Raw genomic sequence first — 25,970 nt, 5'->3', positions numbered from 1 at the left:
TTACAAGTGATGATTAATTTATAGTTTTCCATGAAAGAATAATATTTTTTTTTCCTAAAGTTACCCAATCCAATTTGCAGATTCCTAATTTCACCAAATTGAAATCAACACCGTCCAAAAAGAAAGACAATAGCCAAGAAAGTCCACAATGATATTTGGTTGCGAAGCTCAAGAACTCTTGTTTTGTTTCCAAGAAGTAATAAATGCAGAAGTCTGGGAAGAAGGAACAACATGAAATTGAACAAGGCCGTCTATCAATATAGCCTTTGGATGAATAAGTGCTTGCAACATAGGGACGCGTTTTCCAACTTTCATGAGACCGCCAGTAGAGGTTGCGGCAAAGACGTCTAAAGTTTCGGGGCGGTAAATATATTCAGAATCCCAAGGTGCCTGTTCGGAGAATACCATTTCCAATAGCTCTTGTGGAGTGGTACTTTCAGAAACCGAGGGAAGGAAATCAGACTGTAAAGTCAAAGGATATAGTAATAAAGTAGGCAAATACATTTCACTTCTCGGGTCATCAAATGTGGTCATTGTGACCATGGCATTTCCCATATCGGGGGGACAATCGGAAGTTTTGGTGCGAATGCGACGTAGTTTCATGGCTTCTATAACAACTCTTGCCGCAGTAACTTTTTCCTCGGCAATTCTTCTCTTTTCTGTTTCCATTTTTTCAAAAGTATCTCTCTTTCGTTTTAGGTCTTTGTTCAACGCTTCAACAGCAGGATCGCCTCGTTGTGAAGCGGAAAACAACCGGATACAACTTTCAGCTTCATCGTATCGTTTCAACGCAACAAGGGCTTTTGCGGAGCGAAATAAGGCTTTGGAATGTTGTGGGTCACGTTGGAGAACTTGCCTACAGTCGTTCAGTACTTGTCGATAGTTTTCGAATATCAAATTACATGCCGCACGATTCGAGTAGCAAGGAATTTCAATCTCTGGCTTTCCGCATTTTTCACCCAAAGCTTTCGTATAATACTCGGCAGCTTCACGGTATTGCTTTGTGCTAAAACACTCATTTCCGTGTTCACGAAAATTCTGTGCAACTTCGTGTGGTTGGCCTTCATAAGCCAAGGCTTTCAAGGCCTCCAATTGAGCATTACCTTCTCCCTCTTCTTCAACATCGTCTAAAGACTGCATAAAGAAAGGAATCTTGTTGAGCTCATTGTACATTTCATCGGCGCTCTTATTCTTCGTATTAGGATCAAACTCTGTATTTCTGGATTCCGGCATATTGAATATACTATTTCTCTTTTCTCTTTATCTTTTTCAAGTTCCTTTTCGTTTTACGGCTAAAAATTTAAACCAATTCTCCCAGTATGTCACCAATGTCCAAAGCAAGAGCAGCAGACGGCTAAACAGTTAGGGCTTTTGTTAAACAAAGGCAAACTTGACTTGGTGCTACTAAAGCCAGAAACTGATGCAAACAGAACAATAAAAATAAGACTTTTTTTTTTCTTTTCTTTTCTTTAAACAACGTTTAAGAATGTAAAGACAAAAATTTTTTCACTTACTGTAAGTGAACTGAAAAAAATGACCACTAAGTGACTTGAACACTTGACTTCAAGATTTGGAATCTCACACTCTACCAACTGAGTTAAGCGGCCTTATTACTAACACCAAATACATTGTTTTATATATACTATACAATTGGTATTGATCATTTATGATGCAATAAAACACATAACTGTAAAGCATAGTAACAATCATTCTCAGCGTTTCTTTTGTCGTTTGTCTTTATTTTTTTTTTTTTTTTAAAAAGTTCTACATTGAAGACAAAGAAAGGAAAAGGTCTATTTTCTAGGAAAATACATCTTGTTAGCCAGATTGTTGCTTCTACAACCCTCAACAATCTTGTAGTGGAAGAGAAAAATGACAAGTCAATTTGGATGCAGTATTAGCTTTGGTTTTCCTGTACTAAAATAGACCGTTAAACACGCTTCTCTTTGTTACTCTTTCATAGTGGCGTGTCGAAGGGAACCGGAATAGAATATGTGTAAAATAAACGATGCTCTATTACTCAATTTCATGACATCTTACTAAATTAGGATTTAGTTATTCTTTACCGGTTTTTACAAGTTGTTTTATGTTGTTCTTCAAAGTTCTTGATTTCATCTCCTTCAGATTCGGTATGCTTGTACATTGCAATTTTATCGTAAGATCATGTTGTTATAAGAAGAATCATCACACTTTCTTTTCTAGAAATATTCCATGTCATTGATCCGAGTTTGAATTTTCTTTTATGTTATTTAAGAGAACGACATCCCTTTTTGCTGTTCTGGGTCTACTTTTTGCAAAAGCAGCATTTAAAAACAAGGCAAGTATGTCAATAACGAACAACAATACACAGGCAATTGTTATAGGCGGAGGTTTAGCTGGTCTTTCTGCTACAAATACAATCTTGGAATTGGGAGGGAATGTTCTACTCTTGGATAAAAATAGTATGGATGAACAAAAAGGAACAGTCATGAATTTTGCAGTGAAGTACACATAAGAGACAAGAGACGCCCAAGTTTTGAGAAACAGACTAGTTCTTCTGGGAAAAGAATCGGAGCAGTACGGTCCGGTTTTTTGTATGCATAAATTTTGACATATGTACATACGTGACTTTGCAAAACATGTCTGCTTATTTGTTAGGTCACGTTGAATTGCATTGCTTTTCCCTGTGAATGGAATGACTGGTTCCTGTCTATTAATGCAAATAATGACTAACGTGAAACAATAGCTGCATTCGGTGGAAATAGTGTTAAAGCCGCTAGTGGAATCAACGCTGCTGCTACTCAACTTCAGTTTGATCAAAATGTTCCCGACAGCGTAAATACATTTTATCACGACTCCATCCTTTCAGCAAAGTCTAAAGGCAACCCGGAGTTACTTCGCACGCTGACAAGCAAATCTGGCAGCGCTGTCGATTGGTTAACAGAACGTTTCGGTCTTCAAATGAATGAACTTTCTCTTTTGGCTGGACATAGCCAAGCTCGTACGCATCGTGGAAGTCATCCAGATTATCCATTCAAACCTTTAGCATATGTTATTGCCGACAAAACTGAAAAGTTTTCCGTTGCACATCCGGATCGCTTACAAATAAAGAAAAATACTCGTGTTACTCGTCTAATCACCGACTCTTCAAATTCAACTGTTATCGGTGCAGAATATGAGGACCTAAACGAAAAAACACGCCAGTCTGTCTATGGACCCGTGGTGCTAGCTACCGGTGGGTATGCTGCTGATTTCAGCGATGAATCTCTTTTAAAGTTGCATCACCCAGAGGCGCTCAAACTCAGTACTACAAATGGCCCTTATTGTACTGGTGATGGTCATAAAATGGTCATGTCGATTGGTGGAAACACTGTGGACTTGGATCTTGTTCAAATTCATCCCACTGGTTGGGTTGATCCCAAAGATCCTACTTCTATGACGAAATTCCTAGCTGCTGAGGCTCTCCGTGGCTCTGGTGCAGTTTTACTGACGGACAAGGGAAAGCGTTTCTGCAACGAACTTGGCTATCGTGACTATGTCACTGCCGAAATGATGAAACTGAATACTCCAGTCCAATTAGTTATTCCTGCCAATTGTGTACCTGATGTTGCCAATTTTGTGAAGTTTTACAGCTTCAAGGGACTGATGAGAGAAGTTGATGCTGAAGAGCTCTCTAAGGTACTTAATTGCACAAGCAAGGACCTCGAAAATACATTTTCTTTGGTCAACAAAGCTTCTCGTGGTGAAACTAAAGACGTTTTCGGAAGAGAGCAGTTTGGTAAGCAACCGTTTAATATTTCAGACAAATTCTTTATTGGACAGGTAGAGCCTGTCTTGCATTATACTATGGGTGGTGTTCAAGCAGATTCACAAGCTAGAGTAATGTCTAAGGAAGGTAACCCAATTGAAGGGTTGTTCGCGGCTGGTGAAATTGTTGGTGGTCTTCATGGTGAGAACCGTTTGGGTGGTAGTAGCTTGCTTGCTTGCGTTGTGTTTGGTAGGTTGGCCGGGCAAGGAGCTGCAGGTGAAATGCTTAAACGTCTTATTTCCGCTGCTAAAGGAGCTTCGCATTCTAATTAAATTTAGCAACCTAGATTATGTTTTATTTATTCCAGGTATCAGTCTTAAATACTCCCTTTTTTTGTATGTTTTGAGTAAAAAAATCGGTAGATGGTTTATAGTATTTAAAAAAGACAACTTCTACCTTTAGTTTACTCCTTATCTATTGTTCACGATTAAAAGAAACATGTTCTTATAAACGTATAAGAAATATCTTATTTAATATACGACCAGAGGAAGAGATCATACACTAGTTCTTAAAACTGTACAAAAGTCATTAAATAACATAACCATTACTGTATACTTATTATTCATTATTAGTCGGTAATATCTGCCCAGAGAGAAGTACCTTCATCCTCAGTTTCTTTGAAACCATCTCCTTGGTTTTGTCCGTTTCATCAATTACCACTCCCATTGTTCTTTCACTTAAAGAGCTTCTCATATCGTAAAATTGTTTTCTGTCCCAAAGTAAAGAGCACTCTCGATATAAATCACAGCTTAGGTGAGCATCAGTCATGAACTTCAACAGAAGATCTCGCATGTACGTGTTGCATTCGCGACTTTCAACTGACTTCGCGCAGATTTTTGTAAGCACCGAATCTAACAAAGTCTTGTTCGACTGTACAAATTCAAGAAAAGAATTCAATAAACCCTCAATGCAGTCTAGAACTGTAATCTCAAAGGTTTCCAAAACATCTGATTCACTCTTTAAACTACCGCGGGATAAATTTGCATAAACATCTATCAAACTGAACACTAGCTGCACCCATAGATTAGCAGCCTCTTCTGGTGGAAGACAATTTAAGCATGCTTGATATAGAGGTACAACATTTTGAAGATAGTAAGTTACACGCTCCAGATTCGCTGGCACAACCTTCTTCACATCATCCATTGATATATGAAACACTCTTGTTCTGACATATTTTAAAACTTGAGATAAAGCATGATTATACTGCTCTAATTCTCGATAAATATAGATACTTGCCTCCAAACAGTTATGGCGTAAAAAAACTTCTGTCAGTCCACTCAAATTTTTGAAATCTGGCGATGTTTGCAGTAGCTTTAGTAAAGCATAATCTCCAGAAGTAGCCGAAATTATTTCAAAGTAAGACAGCAACCGCCGATGGCCAAACCATTGAAGCATATTTTTATAGGTAGATAGTTTATACAGAACTTCCAATGCTTGTATTATGGCAAATTTAGAGGATATACTTCCAATCATTTCAGGAAGAGATTTCTCTAGATGACTTAAAGCCAGTCTTAAAAATGTAACACTATCGATATTTAGTAAATCCGAGGTAAAACCCACCAAACATTTGACATATTTGTTATAACGAACAGGTAAGGATGTCAAACTTCTCAAATTATCAAATAGCATAGTGATCAACGCTTCAGAGGACTTGAAAATCAAAAGAGACGAATTTTTTTGATTCCACAAAGCGAAGACTGCTCTAAAATAAGATTCAAAGAAGCCATGATTAAAACCCACAGTCATAATAGCATGGTAAAAGTGCTTGTTCCAGAAACATTCCAGCAGAGATTCAATGTTAGGAGGATCATAAACCAAAAGCAGATTTTCGACAGCTTTTTGAGTATCTTCGTTACTTTTATGGTAGCTTTCAATGCTACATAGACCTTCCATGATTTTTGAATAAAATGATTGTGGGAGTAAAATTTGTTTTGAATACTTAGAAACCGTATTCGCAAGAAAAATATAATAGCTATCACACTGAAAATCAGTAGTATCGAGTATTTGAGACAGACACTCAATTATCCATTGACGACTTACGGTATCAACAGATTTTTTAACAATGGTTACTCTGGCTAAAGAGAAATAAGGGGACTCAAAAGCATTTTCTAGGCATTCAAAAAATGATCTTGCCCTTTTCTTAAGAAAGAGACGTAGATAAGGAAATGATCCTGATTCAAGGACATTAATTTTGAAAGGTAGCAAGTTGGCGGAGAATATTATTTTTAGAAGGGTATGTGTGACAGTATACGCTTCATCTGTTCCATTTGGTTCGCATAAGGGGTACTTGAATCCAGTGAGAGAGTATAACAAATATTGAAACCCATTTTTCACACAATAATTGATCCATTTCGACGGACTGTTGATATCTTCAATTAATAAATTAAGGAATTTAACAAGAGGCATGGAGTAATCATTGAATGCATAAATCGAAACGTAACACAATGAATTGAATAGTCCTTTAGATGATGAAAATTTGGTTGAAAAATCAAGATCCAAATATTTATGTTCAATTGCAGGTATTAATTTATCAGCATAAGCTAGTCTTCCATTTTCTTCCAAATATAAAAGCAATAATTTCTGTAATTCGGGAGAAGGTACTTTAAATCTCTGCTGCAGTATTAAATCCAGTAGTGCTTCCATCATAACGTAATAGACATCTGCTTTGACAAAGCGAGGAAGAATATAATCTAATAAAGACTCCATATCTTGTAAAAGGTCGGCAACTTTAAAACAATAAAGAACTGCATGGTAACAACCAGGATTTGTAACTTCAGCGCTTTGAAGCAATTTTTCTGATACATCTTGCGTAGAAAGAGGGTTAACGCTAGATGATTCCACACACCGAGATGGAGGAAAACTCTTCATCAGTGAGCAAATATATTTTTTCAACAAACTCATTAACTTATGGTTTATATCATGCGAGTAGTAGAACTTGTTAAACAAACTCTCGTTTGCATGATAGTATAGCCCTAACTTCAGCGTATCCTTTATATTATTGTTTTCAAATGCAGCCTGCAGTTGATCATTGGGTGAAACGAATGTACCAACAATGACCGAGTCAGGAGTCAGGAAAAATAGGTACCTAGGAGTTATTGAAAAACTCGAACTAATATAAGGAAATACAGTCTGAGAAAGTCCTCTCATTGTTAATGCTGATTGATACCAATCCCAAGTAAGTAGTTTATATTCGAACATAGAAGATACACCCATGACATTCAATTTGATGCCATTCAAAAACAGTATTCTTTTATCGTTTAACAACACGAAAATAATGTTACTATTAGGAAGATACCATGTTTTCCATACGGGAGCATCAAGATTTGCTTTACTTAGCAGCTCTACCGACAAAACACCTTGATAAAATGTCAACGCATATACACGTACGTGACAGTTGTATGCAACGCAAAAGAAGGCACGAGCCCTAGACTTATTTCCAGAAGTTGGTACAACTACTGAAGAAACAGCATGGCAAGCAGATACAACCTCATCATCGGAAAACCTGAGTGTATAAAGTAACGATAATTTGGGATGAAGGGAAATAATTCGAAGACAAGAAAGAGTCTGGATAAAGAGGAACGACGTATGCTTTACAGAAGTTAAAGATAATTCTTCGAAGGATATGCTTGAGGTGTCGATGACCAACCGACCAACAAATGTAGGTTGAACATCTGGGAAGCAATATTCCCAGGTCGAATGATGTTTATTAATTAAAAGGTTGTAAAATTCATGAATAAAAATTTTTCCAGAAGAATTCGCGGCTAAGAGTACATTATCAGAAACTCCATTGAAGATCAAATGTGTTAGAACAGTTTCTCCTTGGATGGGTTGATAAATAGCATGGCGTTGAATAGGAGGGGAGTGAGTCAAATCCCATACAAATAGAGTTCCATCAGCATGTCCTTGACAAAGAACTTTATGAGTGGGTGCGATTGCAAGACATGTTACTGGCATCAAAGGATTTTCGGAACCGGGAAATTCAGGAACAAGAGTAAAAGATGTGTTGCTTTTTAAATTATTAAATATAACACAGCCATTAGAAGTTCCCACTGCCAACAGATTTCCGGAATGAGTTATACAAGTACCGGTCCCTACAGACGAGTCCGGTTTTGACTCTGCGTTCTCTAATTGCTGTGAAACTCTTCTAAAACGTCCCCATTTTAGCCAATATCTATTCCATTGAAAGTTTTCGTCCTTCAACGATGTAGAGATTGTATGGCTAGATGATTCAACTTGAGCACCGGTTGATTTGGTGTTCGTTAACGGACTTACTGTTGAAGACTTTGAAGTTGGATTACTTAAGGATAATCGTCGATCATTATCATTATGATTATACAAGCTTAAAACGTTCGAGCTTGAAGGCATATCTCTTCTCGCGAATTTTCATAAAAGAGAGCAATTAATCATGAAACTTTTTATTTAAAATACCATTAAACAAGACATAAATAACAGATAGATTATACTAGTAATCCCGAATTGAAGTGAAGAAAGCCGGTTCATGCGTTAGGCATAGTCTTCGAATAAGTTCAGAATAGGGCAAGCATCGTACTACGGTAATTAGGGATTGAACAAAAATAAAATAAAACACCAAAAATAAAAAGAATAAAGAAGATAGAAAACTAAATAAATAAAACGAATGTGAAGCTTCTTCTTTATAGTATATGAGTGCATACCAGTGCACTTGAGTGTTCGGATGTTTCCTGGTAATAAAAAACACCGCGCCTAAAAATATAAAAAGCTTAAGGAATCATTGAAAAATTTAATCCTTAGTTTTAAACTTATCCCACTCAAGGTCGCATGAGAATTGGAGCAATTTGCTAGAGGCATTTCCATGGGTTTTACTGGAAGATGACTTTCCTTCTTCGAATTGTTTCTCTGCTTCTTGCAAGTTATCAGGAATCAATGGAGAGCTATGAGAGTACTCAGGGCAAGGTATACTTTTCATTGAAGGAGGTTGATAAAGAAGGCAATATAAATCTCGTTTCAACTTCTTCTCTAAGGGGGATATAACCGAAAGCTTTAACCTGGATTGTTCTGGTGCACTAAGAGAGGTATTCTTCAATTTATTAGACTCTTCTTCCTCGATTTCAGCATCCAAATCCTCCACGACGACTGTGTACTTATTTTTGTAATAGGCAATTCGATTATGATGAACCATATCGACATCAAGATCTACATAGAACAGGTTAATACTAAAAGAAAAGACATTTATAATTTATGAAATAGGTTTGCCATATTAAATTTCGCATACCACTCGATGGATCTTCAATTGTGAGTTTCTTCAAAGGAACCTCCAAGAGATCCAAAACCTTTTTTGTTGAAACATCATAACCTAAAGAGGAAAAACTTCTTTTGGAACCCATTGGAATTATGTCTTGTAAAGTTTTTGTCTTTAAATTAGTAGCCAATTTCCTGGTTCTACTAATGAATAACATGTTACTTATTCTTTAAAATTGAAGTTCCAAAGTTGACGGAAAGGAATGAATCCTCATTTTATGATAAAAAGATAGTACATATTCGTGAATAAATATTTTTAATGTTAAACTAGCTTGAGAGTGCGATGGTAAAAGTCTAACTATTTGCTATAGATAGTTCCTTACGTATTTCTCACCAAGCGTTGTTGATATAAAACTTTTCCTAGTTCATTTCTCATGTTTATTGTAATAGTAATTAACTTATGTATAAATACCTATTATTATTAGACTACTCAGGACTCGAGGTTTGTCCTTGACCGAGAATTTTGCCGCTGAGAGAAATACAAGATAATTCTTGATATTTATTTGTACTCAACCCTAAGTACGAAGGGTGTACACTTTGGTAAATGACACTTTCGCGGGAGTAGTTGATAAAACCTTGAGAATCCTGAAATACTTCACTAGCTAATGTCCCGCTTCGGAGCTTATGTGATTACGATGTACGTGGAGTCCCATTATGTGTCGATTTAAAGGATTTTTACAAACATGCTCCCTATATGTACGGATAACCTAGGTTTTGTATCATATTCGACGTTCAGAATAGTCCGACAAAGATAAGGTATGCAGAGACTCCAATACCTTCGTGACTAATAAAGAGATTCATCCTAATCTCAAAAGTGACTATTTTGAAATGCCACTTAATTTATTATAGCACAGTATTTTATCATGATAAACCCTGGAGAAACGATGTACAGGCGTAGATTATAAATAATTCATAAACAGTATACATACAACAGCGTTAAGAGGAAAGAGAATTCATATTCTCAATCATATGACTATTTAGTTCCAAAAGAGACTGTTGGATACGTTCTTCTGCTTGTAAGATCTCGTTCTCTTGGTCGAGTAAGCCCTTCATAATTTCTGCTCGTTCTTCTTGTTGAAGTTTTTCAGAAGCTAAAGCTTCTTTTAAGCGTTGTTTTTGTTCTTCTATAGTAAGTATTTTTGGATATTTGAGAGGGAGTTGTACGAAAGTAGATGGATCTGCAAATGCTCCTTTCTGAATCTGAGCTTGTTCCCATGCATGAATTGGGTCAGCAACAGTAATGTCCTCGCTCTCATCCATAGATCTATCATTTTCCTCAAGTGCACTCTGAATTGATTTTTTTCGTAACGTCTCTGGACTATACCGATGTAGTTCTCGGAGACTTTTTTCATCTTCCACAAATGTATTGAATCCATTGTAACCCTCATCCTCTACTTCATCTTCATGTTGAAGTAGTCGGTCTTCGGAATCGTTTTTCCCAGGAAGGTACACCTCTTGACCGGTATCCAAAGCAATATAGTTATCGTTCATCATTCCAAGATTTCTGTGTCGTTCTTTACGTTCTTTTAACTCTTGTATCATTGAAACCTCTGAAATTCCTTGATTCAGCATCCGCGAACTAGCACTTTCTGAATTTTTGTTTAAGGGCTCTTCTGTTCTATGCTGCCCTTGATCGGTATATTGAGCCGGGGTTTGCCGGCTCCTTGATTTCAACTCATTGAGATAGCTTTCGGTATAACCACTAGATGAATCTAATTCCTCTCTTCTTCTGGATATTCTAAACACAATCACTTGTTAGCCACATCTTCTTCATAGTCCGGGGAACAGATCTTACAAATCGTGCGTCGTCGCAATAGGATTTGGCTTTTTCATTCTAGGTAATGTTGATCCTGTTTCAGTTTCTTGGTTGCTTTCATTAAGTTCCTGTTTACTATTTAGTTGACATTCTTCATCAGTGTCCATACATCATCTTGCAAATTGATAGGCTTAATCCCTTTCGTGGGTGGTTTTTTCTTGGATTTCCTAGTGGATGGTTTTTCTACAATCGTTTAGTAATTCATATTCCCTTTATGGCTTCATGTAAGGTTTTGTACGTACGATACGAAAGGCTTGTAGGTGCTTCATTCCCTTTTTCTTCCTCCTCTTCATTGTCACTAGTCTGAATAATTTTTGGCCTTGCTTTTCTTATAGAAGACCTCATATTCTCTTTACTTTCTCTTCCAAATCCAAACTTGAAAAATAGTATAACGTGTGAGTCTGCTTGATTTCTCACTACGAGGAATGAAGCAAAAGTCCCTTGCTACCAAGAATTTTGAAGAAAAGATTAGTAATGAACTTGAGTCGGCAAAATTCAACTTTTTACGATTAAAATAAGCAATGTATAAGAAGAACGCTTGCATCACCACCTCTTACAATCTCCATTCTTCCTTTCGTCGTTTACAACCTACAGTTACAAAAACCTAAGACTCTTTATACACAGCTTCACTACTACTGCAATCAAGATGATAAAACACTGTAATTGATTCTATGAACAATGAGAAAAGAGAAAAAGTTCGAAAAAAGACGTCAAATGAATAGAAAGAAAAACAAACAAAATGACGAAGTAAGGTAAAAAAAAGAAACCCCTAATTCGCTAGTAAAAACAATAACTTAAAAGAAGGAAGGCCATGATAATATATTGACAATAAAACTTTACAACGACAAACAGCATAGAAGACAAAGTAAAATATAAGACAAAACAGGAAGACATCAAAAAGGTAACAATATAATAGAAAATAGTCAACGTAAACCATCAAGCCAAAAGGAAACTACCCTCAATCGATCCATCAAAAGAAATTAAAAAACAGAAATCATAATTTAGAAAAATGCAGAGGATAGTAACGGTGAAAATCGATCATCCCTTTATAAGAAGCGATTATTATAAATATGGAAATTACAAACACCATTAGAGAATTTTAAAAGGAAAAAAAAGACACAACTTGAGAAAAAAAAAATAGACAGTAAGCTACTTCCAGTAACTTACACATCACGGGGGAGACGGTATGTGGGTTGTAATAATTGGGAACCACTAGGGCCGAAGGAATAAGGGCGGGCCAAACGACTTTTAACCCCAATATTAGCACTAGCTCCAATCGAACGTCTATCCATTAAAGACTCTAGCTTTTCTCTTTCATCAGCAACATCTGCGAGAGATGTTTGACGCTCCTTGGCAAAGGGATACCAAGAGTTGGAACGGCCAAGAGAAGTGGGAGGGTAACCAAATGCTTCATCGTCCATCAATTTTAAAGACGACAATCGAGAGGCCAAAATGTCTTGACCTCCAGCGGAAGATTGATCACCGGCATAGGATTGCAACCATTCAGGAAGCTTCACATTAGCCTGAGGCTTGGCCGTAGTATTCATATTGGCAGCATGCAAAACCGAGGAAGGCACTTGCTGTCCGGTGTGATGAGAAAAGTTGGATGAAAGAGGAGTCATACCGGAAGCACTACCACTCAAGGCGGGAGATATAGAGGCAGAACGAGACAATGCTGGAGGGGACAATGGGGTAACATTCAAAGGCTCCATTCCATTTAAGGAATGGACAATAGAATTGGGAAGCAAAGACTGAGCTGCAACAGCACTCCTAGGAGATACTGGACCACTCTTAAGATTGCCGGGATTTGCGCCAACCAAATTGGATGTAGCGGAGGCGTTAGCTGAACCAACAGTTGAAAGAGTACCTTCTTCACTGTCATCACTTGCTCGCTCAAGAGCTGATGCAGGGAGTGTATTATGACCCCAAGCGAGACGAATGTGGGAAGAACCGAGCAAAGCACCTTGCAAAGCATTAATGGCATGCTCAGCGGCAAACTTGTCATTGAATTGAACAAACCCGCATCCTTTACCGTAAGGAATCTTAATGTTCAATATTTTGCCAAAAGGTTGGAAAAAAAGCTGTAAGTCCTTCTCGGACAAATCATTAGAAAGACCACCAACAAAAACGGTGGTATTCAAGGGATCAACACTGCATAAATCCTGATTGGGTTGTCTATTGGAAGTGGGATTGGAAGCAATACCTAATGCAGAATCAGCGGCTATCGAAGCACGCGATTTTGGTGCAGCGACAGAGATACGCAAGGGACGGCCATGGCACAAGTAACCTTGCATATGGATAAGAGCGTGCTGTTGCTCCTTTTCACTAGAAAAACGAACAAAGCCGTATTTTCTGGATAGACCGGTTACGGGGTCAACAATGATCTTGGCCGAGGTACAAGAAGGATAGATGGTATGGAAAGTTAAGAAAAGATCGGAATCCTGGGTAGTAGGAAGTAAATCACCAACAAAAATGCTGTATTCGGGTTCTCTGTTGACATAATTGGCATGATGGATGCCACCGCCAGTAGCCCAGTTGAGTTTAAAGAGGGAATGAGCACCGGGGATAACGGTGTTGTTATACTTCCTGAGAGCAAAATCGGCAGCAGCCGAAGAAGCGAATTGAACAAAGCAGTAGCTAATCAAAGCATCGGAAGAGGCGGTTTTTGAACGCATTACCTTGACGTTAACTGGTTCGCCAAGAGAAGCCCAAAGCTGTTGCAAAAAGGTAGCATCCATCCAACTCTCAAGATCACCCATCCAAAGGGTGTCGTTGTTCTTTGGTTCAAAGCTGACGGGTGAGACAGGGGAGGTGGAGGATGAGTAGGGAGAAGCCAACGAAGGGCGCTTCAGCAAAGGTGGGGCTAAAGTCTGGTAATCCGAGATGCTAGGGCCTGAAGAAGCAGCTGGCATTTTCAATACCGGTTCAGAGGAAGAAGATGGGTTGGCAGACAGGAACGAGGGGTGAAACAAAGAACGCTGATATAAGCAATCAATTGACATTTGAAACTGAAACGCAAAGAAAATAGAAAATACAAATCAAGACAAAAGCAATCAAACAAAAGTGGACGTAAACGGAAACTTTCGAAAACACAAAGGAACTTTTTTGAAACGAGACAAAGAAAACAACAGAGACAACTAAAAAAAAAAAAAAAAAAAAAGAACTGACGCAAACGTTCAATAAAAAAGAAGGTAAAGCAGAAACCTTCTCAAGACAAGCAGCAAGGTAAGAAAATAAAAGTAACTCACAAGAAAGTGGATAATAAACAAACAAAAGAGATGACTTTAGAATTTTGAGATTATCTCAAGAAACAAGAAAAACAAATATAAAAAATGCAAAGGAAAAGGAGACGCACAAAAGTACAGAAAAAGAGACCGTGATAAATTAGTTGGAATACAAAAAAGACAAGAAATCCTCAAGTACTTTTACAATCGATGAAGGGATAAAAAGAGAAATATGAACCAATGCAAAAGACGATGCAAATAAAACCTTTGGAAATTTGTATGAAAGAAAAAGTAGAGTGGAAAGAAGGAATCGACCGTGGATTTGAAATCAAATTCGAATCAAAGGAAACCAATTGAGACAAAAAACCCCGTTAGAATGTTTAGTTTGCAAAAGTACGTGAAATGTAAAGAGCACGGATAAAAGAACAATCCAAGAAAAAGAAAAAAAGGATTGTGAACGCTTCAAAAAGAAATGAAAAAGGGGAGCAATTTCAAAAGAAAGGATGATATAATGAAATGCGTATATATATATATATGTGAGTGAGTGTTGGGGAAAGTCAAAGGAGAAATTGCGATAGACAAAATAAAAGACTATGCAGAGAAAGGAAACGTTACGAAACAAAAACTTGTGGAGTGTGTATATGTTTGAAGAAAACAACAAAAAATAAAAATAATAGGGAAAAAGAAAAAGAACAAAACAACAGACTTTTTTAAAAAAAATAAAAAGAAGAAAAAGCAACGGTTTTGGCACAGGAAAGAAAGAGAATATCAAACTTTAATGATTGGAGAAGAGGAGACGCACACAAGAGCTTGTCAAATAAGAAGAAGGAATAGCCACAAATAGAAGCACTAATAAGACAAAGCTCCAGAACTGAGCGTAACTAACTAAAAAACAGTGTAAAGAAAAAGGGAGAAATAGGGAAAACGCGAAAAAAAAAGGAGGATAAAGCAAGAAGGGGAACTGTTGTGCGCCCCAGTCTACTTATATACTTGGTAGAATAACGAAGAATATAGACAGCGTAATTCTATATGTAAACAGTGCACAAAGGGACACTTTGAACGAGAGCAAACGATACGTTATGAAGGGAAAGAGCAAAGGTGGCAAATTTCCAATCCAAACAAGAATGACTGCACTAGAGAAAGCAACCGAACTGTTATGAGCGAATCAGGCCGGGTGGGGCGAATGAGAAGAATTAGGCGTTAAGAAAGGACGAAATTTTTAGTCCGAGGAAAAGACAAAGTCCGGTGTAGACGGGCAATCGGGGGGAAATCCGGCGAGAGAAAGAGGCACAAAAACAAACGATTCAATGCGATCGATGATGGTGGATGAGGATTGATCAACCACAGGAGAGAAATGAGTGATCAATCTTGAGAGATGAGAAATGAGAAACCAAAAGTAGATAGACTGCTATTTTTAAGTAAAACAACAAGTGAGGACTCTGTATGATAGTAGAGTAGAGTCCGAGTGGAGTAGGAGTAGGAATATGAAAACGGGTGTACGTACGGTAAGAATACCAAAAGCAAAGAAAACAAAGAAAGGCGGCAAAAAAAAAAGGTTTAAAAATAAAGAAGAAGAGAAAAGAAAAGAAAAGGAGATAGAAACAAACACACCAAAAACAAAAACACTAAAACTTAAAGAATATCAATGTTGTTTTTTTTTTTTCCTAGAGTATATAGAACACAGACGAGGGAGGGTCTTCGTCCAGTGGAATCAAAAAAAATAAGAAAACCAAAACAAAACAAATAGGAAAACTAGAATATACTGGGTTGGTTAGGGTAAAAGTAAAAGTAAAAAGTAAGAGCAAAAAGCAAAAGTAAAGAATGGAATACAGAAAAACAGAAAACTGGACGAAAAGGGAAGAAAAAAAGAATGAACCCAGTGGAGGGAAGATAAACAAAACAAACAGCAGTGAATTGTACAGAAAAAAAAATACCAGAGGTAAAGCGACTGCAAAAGCCGGTGTTTGGCTGTTTTAAATAGAGACGCGTCGCGTAGCAACACCTGGAAAGGTTTGTTGCTTTCGTATTCTAAAAGAGGAACATGACATCACTAGAGGAGGAGAAAGAGGAGAAGGTTGCTAAAAGAGGTGTTTGGTAGTTTTTCTTGATGGTGGAGGTGGTTGCTTTTTGTTTTTGTTTTGATTTTCAATGAATCGATTTTTATATAAATACAAAAAACATGGATTTCTCTAGTTTCTTTTGAAAAGAAGGTTTCTTTTTTTAATTATATTATATAGAAATTTCATTTAGTTCGTTTCTTGTTTACTATAAAGTTGTTTTCCTAGCTGGATTTGTTTGTTATGCTGTCATGACTTGGAGGTGGAAAAGGCATTTCGTGGAGCAAACCGAATTTTTTTTATACAACGTTACATGTCAACCGAAGGGATAACTAGATTGCAAGAGCCGAACCAATTTTTATTTTTTGCGACAGATGGCGTCATCCACTACGTAGGTTGTAGAAGGAAAAGAAACAACAAGCAAAGGGAGAAAAAGAGACTCGGAAGAGTCTGCAAAGAAAAAAAAATTGAAAGTGAAATAGTGTACAAATCTACCATTTTTATTTCTTTTTTTTTTCTTTGCAGACTCTTCCGAGTCTCTTTCTCGTCCTCTGCTTCTTCTGTTTGTTGTTTTCCAAATAAAGTAATCAAAAACAAGTTACCGCTGCTTCTCGCAAAAGGTGGCTTTGTTACTTTGGCATCTTAAAAAATTCTAATCTGCCTTATCAGTAAACCTTGATTGGTTCAAGAAAAGAGGGGCTTATAAGTCAATCACGATCAGTGAGGTCAACCTACTCCGCATGATAACGCGCATGCTTACCCCTCATATTTCTTTGCTGGGTCTCGACCGGTACTCAAGCGTTCCTTTTTTTTGATGCTGGGAGAGAGGGGAAGAATGGTTTTGTGTTATAAGCCTTCCTCTTGGTCGCCCGAAAACCCACTGGAAATCAATGAGGTTTGCTTTCCCAAGACCGACTAACGAACAATGGTAAAACCACGAATGAATTAGTCAAAGCTTGGACCATCCATGATTCTACGAATAAAATACTATAGAAATCATTCACTAATGAAATCTCATACAAGTTCAATAGGAACCCATTTCCCACGTTTCAAACTAATCTCCTTCAAACTCTTTCAACCCTGTATATACATACTTCTTTCTCTCTGATTTATGCATGTGTCTCTGTGTCTCTTCTCCTTAGGTTGCAATGGAATCGTTTGGATAACGAATTCAAACGAGCTACTCTTCCTTAGTACTACCACTACCACCACCTCTTTTTGAAACGACAAGTATTATAAAAGGCGCGTTGCTTGTAGATTTCTTTTCTTTTCTTTTCATTTCGTTTCGTTTTTTAATTTTTTTATTAACCTTTTATCCTTTTTCTTTCGTTCTTTCTTGTGTATTCAATTATATTATTCTGTTGTCTCTGTTTTATGGAATGTTACATTAATATCATGACCTTTTTTGTTTCTCTTCTTTCATGTCGTCTTTACCACTTGCTTTAGATCCAGCCGCGTTTTCCTCTACACCACCCGACCAACTCGAGGCTGACGAAGCTTTTGCTCGTTCTCTCCAAGAGGAATTAAACAAACCTTCTTCTCCCCCTCTTCCCAGCATTTCCTCCTCCTCCCGTCCCGTTACGATTAGAAACCAACAGATTCCTTCTACTCATCCTTCTTCCCCTTCCTCTTCCTCCGCACTGTCTACTACCTCTTCTCGTTTCCTTCGTCCACCTTCTTCCTCTCCTCCTCCCAAAAGACACGCTTTTCAACCAAATTCTTCTCGGCGCTGGCGTCAGCAACGTCTTTGGTCATTTCAAAATCGTCCCTTTTGCCCTCCGTCTCGCACTTCCTCTTCCACTTTCACTCCTCTTGCATCGACTTCTACTTCAACTTCAGCATCGCCGTCTCACTCTACCCTTCCAACACCTTCCTCTTCCGGCTCTCAACAACATCCAATTGATCTCGACAAAGAATCTTCTCCACCACCACCACCACCTCCTGCTCCTTCTTCAAAAGCGTCTTCTCTTGGTCCCTTTGTTACTGCAAAAGATCTTAATTGTCGTTCAAACTCCCTTCCTTCTCCGTCTCCTCCTTCTACTTCCCTTTCTCCATCTTACGAACGAGTTCCTGTCCCAAAGCATGTCTCTGACGAACTTCATAGCCTCTTGGAAGACTCTTATACCTCCCGTTCCGACTCCCTTGACGTAGAAAAGGCCCAACACGACCTTTCCCTAGCCGGCCTTCTTGTCCCTCTTCTTATCCATCAGGTCCAAGGCCACCATTGGATGCAGTCCATGGAACAGAGTCCAAAGCACGGCGGTTTATTGGCTGATGATATGGGACTTGGTAAAACCGTGCAGACTATTGCCTTGCTCTTGAGCCATCGTTCTGTCGACTCAAGTCGTAAATCTAATTTGATTATTGTTCCCGTAGCCCTCTTAAGCCAATGGGCCAGTGAACTGTCACTCAAAGTCCATTCTTCCAAACACTTTTCCGTCTACATTCATCATGGCAGCGCAAAAAAAAATTATACCGGTGAACAACTGGCACAATTTGATGTTGTTCTCACCACTTACAGCACGTTGTCTCAGGAGTTGCGACAAAAAGAGCTTTTCCTTCAACAAGCCCGGGATGGCCAGCTTGTTTCTCCCCCTCCAACACCCTTTCTAGATACCCCATGGTACCGAGTTGTCTTGGATGAAGCTCATACCATCCGTAATCGCAATACCCAAGCCGCTAATGCCTGCTTCCAACTAGATTCCATCTACCGTTGGTGCTTGACTGGTACTCCTCTACAAAATAATGTCGATGAGTTGTACAGTCTCATCAAATTCCTGAGGGTAAAACCTTATTCCGTTTGGAGCATGTTTGTCAAAGATTTTTCCCGTCCTCTCAGGTCGTACAGGCAAGATATTGTGAAGGCTGCTATGCAACGACTGCGCGCTCTTTTAAGTGCTCTTATCCTCCGAAGAACTAAAAATACTCACATAAACGATAAACGAATTGTAGAGCTTCCTGAAAAAAGCGTCCAAGTAATCCCTGTATCATTCACTCTTGAGGAACGTTGTATTTATGCAGAACAGATGAACCAAGCTCAATCTCTTCTAGCCAACTATGTCTTAGACCGTTCTTCTTCATATGGAAATGTTCTAGTCTCCTTACTTCGTCTTCGACAATTATGTTGTCATCCTTGGCTTCTGAAAGTCAAGGAACCTGAAACTGCTTTGAAAGTTTGTGATTCTGACTTTTCACGAGAATTGTGTAAAAAACTTGATCCTTCTGCAATTGAAAGAATAAGCGCTATTGAAGACTTTATTTGTAGTGTCTGCCTCGATTCCACTCTTTCTCCTATCTTTATTATTCCTTGCGGCCATTATACTTGCCAGGAGTGTATGGGAATGCTTCTGGGACACTCCGGCAACCAAAGTCAACTTGATCCTAAATGCCCAATGTGCAGGGGCACTTTTGCAAAGGACCACTTGGTTTCGGAAATTACAATTCAAGCGGTGTTTGGAAGCTTGAATTCTATTTCCCAACTTCGGTCTCTCCAAAAACAGAATGAGATAGCGGAAAAACAAAATGAAGAGCATCGTATAGACAAAGTGCTCGTATGGAATAATCGATACGAACAAGACTTTCTAAAAAAGTTTGGAAAGAGATTGGGTGAATGTACCTTTTCGTCAAAAATGGTAAAGTTGTTGGACATCATTAAAAGCGTTATGGCTAAGGGAACTCAAGATAAAATTCTTGTATATTCCCAGTTCTCTCAATATTTGGATATAGTTTCTCATATGCTACGTACGGAAAGTGTGAACCATGTACGATACGATGGAAGCATGTCATCCATCCAAAGAGACCATTCTATCCAAGAGTTTACTCATGATTTGAATGTAAGTGTAATGTTAATTTCACTTAAATGTGGTAGTATTGGATTGAATCTTACCGTTGCCAATCATGTGATCTTACAAGATCCTTTCTACAATCCCAGTCTCGAGGATCAAGCAATTGACCGAGTATATAGAATAGGTCAACGGAAACCAGTTACTGTATATCGTTTAATTACAGAAAATACAGTTGAAGAAAAAATTGTTGCAGTACAAGAGAAAAAGCGTGATCTGATCCAAAATACAATGGGAAACGACCGTATACAGTCTCTAACCAGTCTGGACAAGAAAGAACTTATGTACTTGTTTGGGCTTTAAACGCAGATTTACATAATATTATTATAGCATCTAATCTAAATTGCATTCGAAGAATTTATCCTCCCGTAAATCCAAGAGAGACTGACTCCACCGAAACAACAATAGACATAAGCAAGGAACAAATGAAAGAAACAGCATGTTGACTTCTCAACGATAACCTACGCAAATGTCTACAAGACTAGTAAAAAACATCGGTATCGACTCATATATGCATAGTAAGAATAGCGCATTAATCTTAGAATAAGATTTAATAAAAAAAGTTGCGCATTCATGACATTAAAGAAACAGATCATATCTTAAGCATTGGAGGATTCAGCAGCACGCTGTTTGGGTTCAGACTCGTTTTCGAGGGATGTAGGAGCAGGCTCGTCTTTAGAAGAGTTGTTGTATTCTGCGTCCGAGGTCCATAAAGTTAAATTGTCACGTAGAAGTTGCATAATCAAAGTAGAATCCTTGTAAGATTCTTCTGAAAGGCTGTCAAGTTCGGAAATAGCTTCATCAAATGCTTGCTTGGCCAAGTGGCATGCTCTGTCAGGAGAATCAAGAATTTCGTAGTAGAAAACAGAGAAGTTAAGAGCAAGACCCAAACGCATAGGATCGGTAGGAGGGAGTTCAGCAACAGCAATGTCGGAGGCAGACTTGTAAGCTTCCAAAGAGTTATCAGCGGCTTGTTTGCAGGTTTCACCAACGGCGAATTCTGCAAGGTAGCGGTAGTAATCACCCTTCATTTTGTAGTAGAACACCTTAGATTCACCGGTACCAGCAACAGGGATCAAATGCTTTTCAAGTACTTCAAGAACATCTTTGCAGATATCAGCGAGTTCTTCTTCAATCTTCTTACGATATTCCTTAATCAAACCGACTTGTTTAGTGTTACCCCTGCTTTCTTCCTTTTGCTCTATAGAGGAGATAATACGCCAAGAAGCTCTACGGGCGCCGATGATGTTTTTGTAAGCGACAGACAATAAGTTACGTTCCTCAACTGTAAGTTTCTCATCCAAACCGGCGACTTTCTTCATATTCTCCACCATTTCTGCAAATAGTTAGTCATTACCCTGGATCAACAATAGTTCAAGAGGAAAGATACATATTAAATCCCGCAACCACGCAGATGCAGAAAGCAAACATCTCAATTTGAAAAGTAAAATAAAAGCAGTTGAAAGTCAAGAGTGTTTGAGAAAAAGAACAACGTTACTTGCGACTGAGACAGACAAGAAGAATTTATTAAAGACATTGGGCATTTCATTTGAATAAGTTCGCTTTAAACCTCTTTCATTTTTGAAATGCACAATTCAATGGCTCTTTTAATTTATTCTCACAGACTTTCTCTTACGGAATGACCGATAATATCCTTTTCCTCGACCCACATATCAAGTCACCATCCACAAACAATGGCCCTTTACAATGGTCCAAACATTCGATTGTCCTTTAAATACAAGCCAAAACACAAAGAACCATGCGAACAAAACTACATGACTTTACTCATATTCCAACTGTCTTTACTTTTCTTTCACAAATTCTTGCGTGCAATGCGGAATTCATCACGGGTTATTCTTCTGTATTCCAACAAGGATCAACGCCTCTTACCTTCGTAACGTTCAGCCTGTTCAGCTAATTTGGCTAGATACACATAGTTTTCGCGAGAATCGCTCATCTTTGCAAGACTTCAAAGATTTGTCTCTTAGTACAAGTTGGTAAAGGGTGAGTGTTATATGGTGTTGTTTCGGTTGAACATTACCGTGTATATATGACGCAAATAATGAGCCGCAGAGCAAATTACCATATTTGACCAAACTGCATTATTCATATTCACCGCATCTTTAGAAAAACCACCAAATCTTTTCTGACGTACAAGTAAACAAAACACATAAAAGAAGGCGATAGAAGTCGTGACAAAGAAAAGGCGATAGCAGTCGCGGCAAAGAAGAATAACATCATTCATAAAAATTTTTAATCCATGTCTTTTCTTTGTTTAAAAATAGGAATCATGTAAACGACATGAAAGGCGTTTATGTGATGCTAAATTATTCCTTTGTTTACATGATTCAAGGTTGAGAACTATTTAAATAATTCATTACTATACAGTGTTTTTTCTATTCAACAAGTAACTGTAAAAGCTTTCGAAAAAGGCCTGAAAACAAAAATAACTATAGAAAAAAGTTTCAGTCAGTCGTTGTTTTAACGAAATGTAGAAGCTTTCTTTACATCGATTCGAAAGATTCATTTCTTCATTCAGGTAAGTGTCAAACGAGTAGGAATTTTTGGTTGTGCGTATAAAAGGAACGTTGCTATAATTTTAAAATAATAAAGAATTCCTAAATAGATTGACAATGAATTATACATTCCAAAGTTTTGAAATGGACCATTTTATTGTTACTTCCTGCTCATAGTAGCGTAGACCACCATCGTCAATTCTGCTCGAAACTAACCACAGGGTAAAAACTTTGACTTTTCTGTTGGTACTGATATAATTTGTTTTTAAAGTGAAAGGTTTTCTTTAAAAAAAAAGAAAATTCTAATGTATACCTGAGTATAAAGAGTGAATGCCTACTGATGACACATTAAGCACGTTCACGATGCCTGATCCATCTTCATCTTCGAAACGTCCATCCAACCGCCCTCCTATGAATGTAAGCCATTCATCGGCGCGTGTAATGGATATAAATACGAATAGGAAGCCCCGTATGCATCGTGAGGCTAATCTGGAAAATGATCAAGCTTCTCAATCAGTGCCAAACGACCTAAATCCTGCATTTGATGCTTTGAGGTTTTTAAGCATGCCTCGAAATCCCCGTGGAGGTTTGTCAAACCGATCACGTCCATATTTTCCTTTGGATCCTAGCCTGAAAAATGTACAAAACTCAGATGAGGAGGAGCTGACCGAGGAATCTCGTTTGCTGGATAACTCTAACGGGAAGTCATATCAATACAAAGACAAAAACCATGATAAAGATGTTAATAACCCTCCGTCAATGCCAAGCTCTCTTTGCTCCTCCCCGAACTTTCAAGCAAAGAAGCCTAATGAAAGTGATGAAGAATTTCCCGAAGACATTTCCATGCCTGAGAGCCATCCTGAAAGTATATCAAAACAATCTAAAGAGAAAATACGTAAAGATAGCCATGATGGCGACGTAAGCGAGTTTGGTATTTCCTCTCCGCCCTCGTTTGGTAAATCCCCCAAATCACCCTCAAGTCATTATGAACAATATGCAAATAACCAAGTTAATGAAGAGGCTCCAGAAGTTGTCGAAGGGCGCGACGAATTATTCTTACCCATCTCTACGCATCATCTTCATGATCCCGATTTCTCCGTTATGGATGAGTGGGCAGCGAAAATGAAGGAAACGTTTGATGAATTTACCGAAGATGAGTCTGATCATCGTAAGGAACGAAATCGAAAGATGAGCGAACCATTGCTAGTCAACGGTCGATATCGTATTCGCGATCGATGGGCTCAGTTACGAAAGTCTGAGGTTGACCGTCCTTATAGATTTACGTTCTTTACGGAAGAATTACCTTCAACTGTTCATTCTCATGAGATGTGGGAGCTTACGCATGATAATCAAACATTCGAGAGCCTTTTTCGATCTGGTGGAACTTGGTGGTTGGATGTCTCATCTCCCAAGGAAGAAGAAATACGCATCCTTGCGAAGACATTTGGTATCCATCCTTTGACAGTCGAAGATATTACTATGGCGGAAGATCGTGAAAAGGTAGAGCTTTTCCGATCTTACTATTTTGTAACATTCCGATCTTTTAATCAGCTTCCTTCTGGTCCTGAGTATTTGAAGCCATTGAACTTTTATCTCGTTGTATTTCGCGATGGAATTCTTACTTTCCATATGAATCCTACCCCACATCCGGCAAATGTACGCCGGAGAATACGCCAGTTGAATGGGTACCTGACTATTAATGCGGACTGGATAGCGTATGCTTTACTTGATGATACCACAGATGCGTTTGCCCCCTTCATTGAGAAAATCGAGGACGAAGTAGATACGATTGATGAAATCATCCTGGGTATTCACCATGAACACGTTTTAGAGGTAAAGCCACAGGAAAGCATGTTGAAACGTGTAGGTGAATGCAGAAAATTAATTATGAGTTTGTTGAGACTTCTTGCTAATAAAGCTGATGTTGTTCGAGGTTTATCCAAACGATGCAATGAATCTTGGCAAGTGGCTCCGAGAGGAGAGATTGCTCTTTATCTTGGTGATGTTCAAGATCATATCGTGACAATGGTTCAAAACTTGAATCATTATGAAAAAATTCTATCGAGAAGTCATTCCAACTACTTGGCTCAAATCTCAATAAATATGACATTGGTGTCAAATGAAACCAATGAAGTTTTATCCCGGTTGACAATCTTAGGTACCATTCTTATTCCTTTGAACTTGGTGACAGGTCTTTGGGGCATGAACGTACAGGTTCCGGGTCAAGATGTACCCGGCCTTCAATGGTTTTTTGGTATTCTTGGAAGTCTTATGCTATTTGCAGTGTTTTCCGTACTTCTTTGTAAATGGTATCAAGTGATCTAATGACTTTTTTTGTTATTTATTTATTGTTTTGGCTATAAAATGTGTTAGGCAAGTGTCCTATAGTTAATTAAGTTTTGATATTAGAAGACTTATTTTGGTTTATCCCCGGTTATGCAAAGAGCGTACATGAGTATCCAATGCGCGTCGTTCGCTATGATTATTCCTGCAATTCTTTAGGCCGGACTTTTGTGAGCTATTCAGGAGAACGTCTTGTTGTGCAGTCATTGTTTATTATGTATATAGCAAGCGTTTAACGCGTGCCTTGGTGTAATAGAGTGTTTATAATTAAGGATCTTATTTGCGGTAACTAATAGAAATCAGAGAAAAAAAAATATATAAATAAATACGATTGTTGTTTGTTCTTAACCCGTATATTTTTTTAAAAGCAAGTTGCTCTTTCAATCATAAACCAGTAAATAAAGACTACGATGGAGGAGAGATATTAACCGTGAGACATATTTGGTTCGTCTTTTTCACTTCTCCCTAAATCAAACCATTTATATACCTTTTCAAACCGCTGCATGTTAGACCATGTTTGCAGTTTCCAACACGTTCTTACTGTGAGGAATCCAATGATACTTTTATAACATATATAGCATATAACTACAAGCATAATCATAACAGGATGGGTGTCCGAGTGGTTATGGAGCTGGCTTTAGGCGCCAGTGCGAAAGCTCGCGGGTTCGAGTCCCGTCCCATTCAATACCTTTTTATTTTTTTGTAATTTTCATTACCAAGAAAAATAAAAAGTAATTAAAGGTAAAGCTTAGCAAGTAAACAGATTTTAATTCAAGCCGACCTATGCTGCTTCTAAAAACCAATAAAGTCCATCAATGGGCTTCCAAGTCCATAATTTTTTCTTTCTTTAAACATGTTTAAAACTCAGTTTCAATAGGGTTTCCTTGCTTTCACAATTGCTGCTCGCCATTTGATTGTTTGTAAAGGAGAATGTTCTGTACTATTTAATTTCGCATATCATTTTGAAGCATAAACAGCAAGATATTCCTAGAAAACTGTAGATAATTTTGGATGCAGTTGATTTATTTATTATTAATACTTTTGTAGTTCATTAAATACCAAAAAGATACTTGTTCATTCTTTTGCAATCATTTTATGTTAGTATATA

At 38.0% G+C, this 25,970-nt stretch overlaps 9 protein-coding genes and 2 non-coding genes across 11 annotated transcripts; 4 read left to right on the top strand and 7 right to left on the bottom strand.

Moving 5' to 3' along the window:
• Positions 1 to 6: 6 nt before the first annotated feature.
• SOCG_00417 (HSP chaperone complex subunit) lies at positions 7 to 2,089 on the bottom strand. The gene has a single exon (XM_013162837.1). It carries the CDS (start codon positions 1,231 to 1,233, stop codon positions 169 to 171), a length of 1,065 nt encoding a protein of 354 aa, XP_013018291.1. The 5' UTR covers positions 1,234 to 2,089; the 3' UTR covers positions 7 to 168.
• On the bottom strand, positions 1,535 to 1,607 carry SOCG_16297. Its single transcript has one exon. It is a non-coding gene; the product is annotated as a tRNA-Trp (tRNA).
• SOCG_00416 (fumerate reductase) lies at positions 1,551 to 4,313 on the top strand. Its single transcript, XM_013162836.1, has 2 exons — positions 1,551 to 2,441; positions 2,726 to 4,313. The coding sequence occupies exons 1-2, from the start codon at positions 2,243 to 2,245 to the stop codon at positions 4,057 to 4,059; spliced, it is 1,533 nt and encodes a 510-aa protein (XP_013018290.1). The 5' UTR covers positions 1,551 to 2,242; the 3' UTR covers positions 4,060 to 4,313.
• On the bottom strand, positions 4,211 to 8,261 carry SOCG_00415 (WD repeat protein Vps8). Its single transcript, XM_013162835.1, has one exon. It carries the CDS (start codon positions 8,150 to 8,152, stop codon positions 4,346 to 4,348), a length of 3,807 nt encoding a protein of 1,268 aa, XP_013018289.1. The 5' UTR covers positions 8,153 to 8,261; the 3' UTR covers positions 4,211 to 4,345.
• Positions 8,195 to 9,183, bottom strand: SOCG_00414 (uncharacterized protein). The gene is made up of 2 exons (XM_013162834.1): positions 9,039 to 9,183; positions 8,195 to 8,959 (listed from the first exon to the last, which is right to left on the bottom strand). The coding sequence occupies exons 1-2, from the start codon at positions 9,148 to 9,150 to the stop codon at positions 8,547 to 8,549; spliced, it is 525 nt and encodes a 174-aa protein (XP_013018288.1). The 5' UTR covers positions 9,151 to 9,183; the 3' UTR covers positions 8,195 to 8,546.
• A 199-nt stretch (positions 9,184 to 9,382) lies between these two features.
• On the bottom strand, positions 9,383 to 11,464 carry SOCG_00413 (uncharacterized protein). Its single transcript, XM_013162833.1, has 4 exons — positions 11,123 to 11,464; positions 10,990 to 11,063; positions 10,860 to 10,948; positions 9,383 to 10,802 (listed from the first exon to the last, which is right to left on the bottom strand). The coding sequence occupies exons 1-4, from the start codon at positions 11,223 to 11,225 to the stop codon at positions 10,001 to 10,003; spliced, it is 1,068 nt and encodes a 355-aa protein (XP_013018287.1). The 5' UTR covers positions 11,226 to 11,464; the 3' UTR covers positions 9,383 to 10,000.
• Positions 11,465 to 11,521: 57 nt separating this feature from the next.
• Positions 11,522 to 16,097, bottom strand: SOCG_00412 (RNA-binding protein Csx1). The gene has a single exon (XM_013162832.1). The coding sequence runs from the start codon at positions 13,880 to 13,882 to the stop codon at positions 12,044 to 12,046; it is 1,839 nt and encodes a 612-aa protein (XP_013018286.1). The 5' UTR covers positions 13,883 to 16,097; the 3' UTR covers positions 11,522 to 12,043.
• An 871-nt stretch (positions 16,098 to 16,968) lies between these two features.
• SOCG_00411 (ATP-dependent DNA helicase) lies at positions 16,969 to 20,533 on the top strand. Its single transcript, XM_013162831.1, has one exon. It carries the CDS (start codon positions 17,583 to 17,585, stop codon positions 20,304 to 20,306), a length of 2,724 nt encoding a protein of 907 aa, XP_013018285.1. The 5' UTR covers positions 16,969 to 17,582; the 3' UTR covers positions 20,307 to 20,533.
• A 69-nt stretch (positions 20,534 to 20,602) lies between these two features.
• On the bottom strand, positions 20,603 to 21,325 carry SOCG_00410 (14-3-3 family protein Rad25; the record flags this gene model as incomplete). The annotated part of the gene is made up of 1 exon (XM_013162830.1): positions 20,603 to 21,325. The coding sequence occupies one exon, from the start codon at positions 21,323 to 21,325 to the stop codon at positions 20,603 to 20,605; it is 723 nt and encodes a 240-aa protein (XP_013018284.1).
• An 862-nt stretch (positions 21,326 to 22,187) lies between these two features.
• SOCG_00409 (CorA family magnesium ion transporter) lies at positions 22,188 to 25,215 on the top strand. The gene has a single exon (XM_013162829.1). It carries the CDS (start codon positions 22,850 to 22,852, stop codon positions 24,842 to 24,844), a length of 1,995 nt encoding a protein of 664 aa, XP_013018283.1. The 5' UTR covers positions 22,188 to 22,849; the 3' UTR covers positions 24,845 to 25,215.
• Positions 25,216 to 25,467: 252 nt separating this feature from the next.
• On the top strand, positions 25,468 to 25,546 carry SOCG_16296. The gene has a single exon. It is a non-coding gene; the product is annotated as a tRNA-Leu (tRNA).
• The last annotated feature ends 424 nt before the right edge of the window (positions 25,547 to 25,970 follow it).

Source organism: Schizosaccharomyces octosporus, assembly GCF_000150505.1.
Source record: "Schizosaccharomyces octosporus yFS286 unplaced genomic scaffold supercont6.2, whole genome shotgun sequence".
Classification (NCBI taxonomy): domain Eukaryota; kingdom Fungi; phylum Ascomycota; class Schizosaccharomycetes; order Schizosaccharomycetales; family Schizosaccharomycetaceae; genus Schizosaccharomyces; species Schizosaccharomyces octosporus.
The sequence above is the reverse complement of the archived record's forward strand: the minus strand, read 5'-3'. Positions and strand labels throughout refer to the sequence as shown.

Coding starts and splice junctions, on each gene's coding strand:
- SOCG_00417 (XM_013162837.1), bottom strand. CDS start 1,233: ATGCCGGAATCCAGAAATACAGAGTTTGATCCTAATACGAAGAATAAG.
- SOCG_00416 (XM_013162836.1), top strand. CDS start 2,243: ATGTTATTTAAGAGAACGACATCCCTTTTTGCTGTTCTGGGTCTACTT. Junction 2,442..2,725: donor TCTACTCTTGGATAAAAATA/GTATGGATGAAC, acceptor GTGAAACAATAG/CTGCATTCGGTGGAAATAGT.
- SOCG_00415 (XM_013162835.1), bottom strand. CDS start 8,152: ATGCCTTCAAGCTCGAACGTTTTAAGCTTGTATAATCATAATGATAAT.
- SOCG_00414 (XM_013162834.1), bottom strand. CDS start 9,150: ATGGGTTCCAAAAGAAGTTTTTCCTCTTTAGGTTATGATGTTTCAACA. Junction 8,960..9,038: donor AATTGAAGATCCATCGAGTG/GTATGCGAAATT, acceptor TGTTCTATGTAG/ATCTTGATGTCGATATGGTT.
- SOCG_00413 (XM_013162833.1), bottom strand. CDS start 11,225: ATGAGGTCTTCTATAAGAAAAGCAAGGCCAAAAATTATTCAGACTAGT. Junction 10,949..10,989: donor CTATCAATTTGCAAGATGAT/GTATGGACACTG, acceptor AATAGTAAACAG/GAACTTAATGAAAGCAACCA. Junction 10,803..10,859: donor ATTGCGACGACGCACGATTT/GTAAGATCTGTT, acceptor GATTGTGTTTAG/AATATCCAGAAGAAGAGAGG.
- SOCG_00412 (XM_013162832.1), bottom strand. CDS start 13,882: ATGTCAATTGATTGCTTATATCAGCGTTCTTTGTTTCACCCCTCGTTC.
- SOCG_00411 (XM_013162831.1), top strand. CDS start 17,583: ATGTCGTCTTTACCACTTGCTTTAGATCCAGCCGCGTTTTCCTCTACA.
- SOCG_00409 (XM_013162829.1), top strand. CDS start 22,850: ATGCCTACTGATGACACATTAAGCACGTTCACGATGCCTGATCCATCT.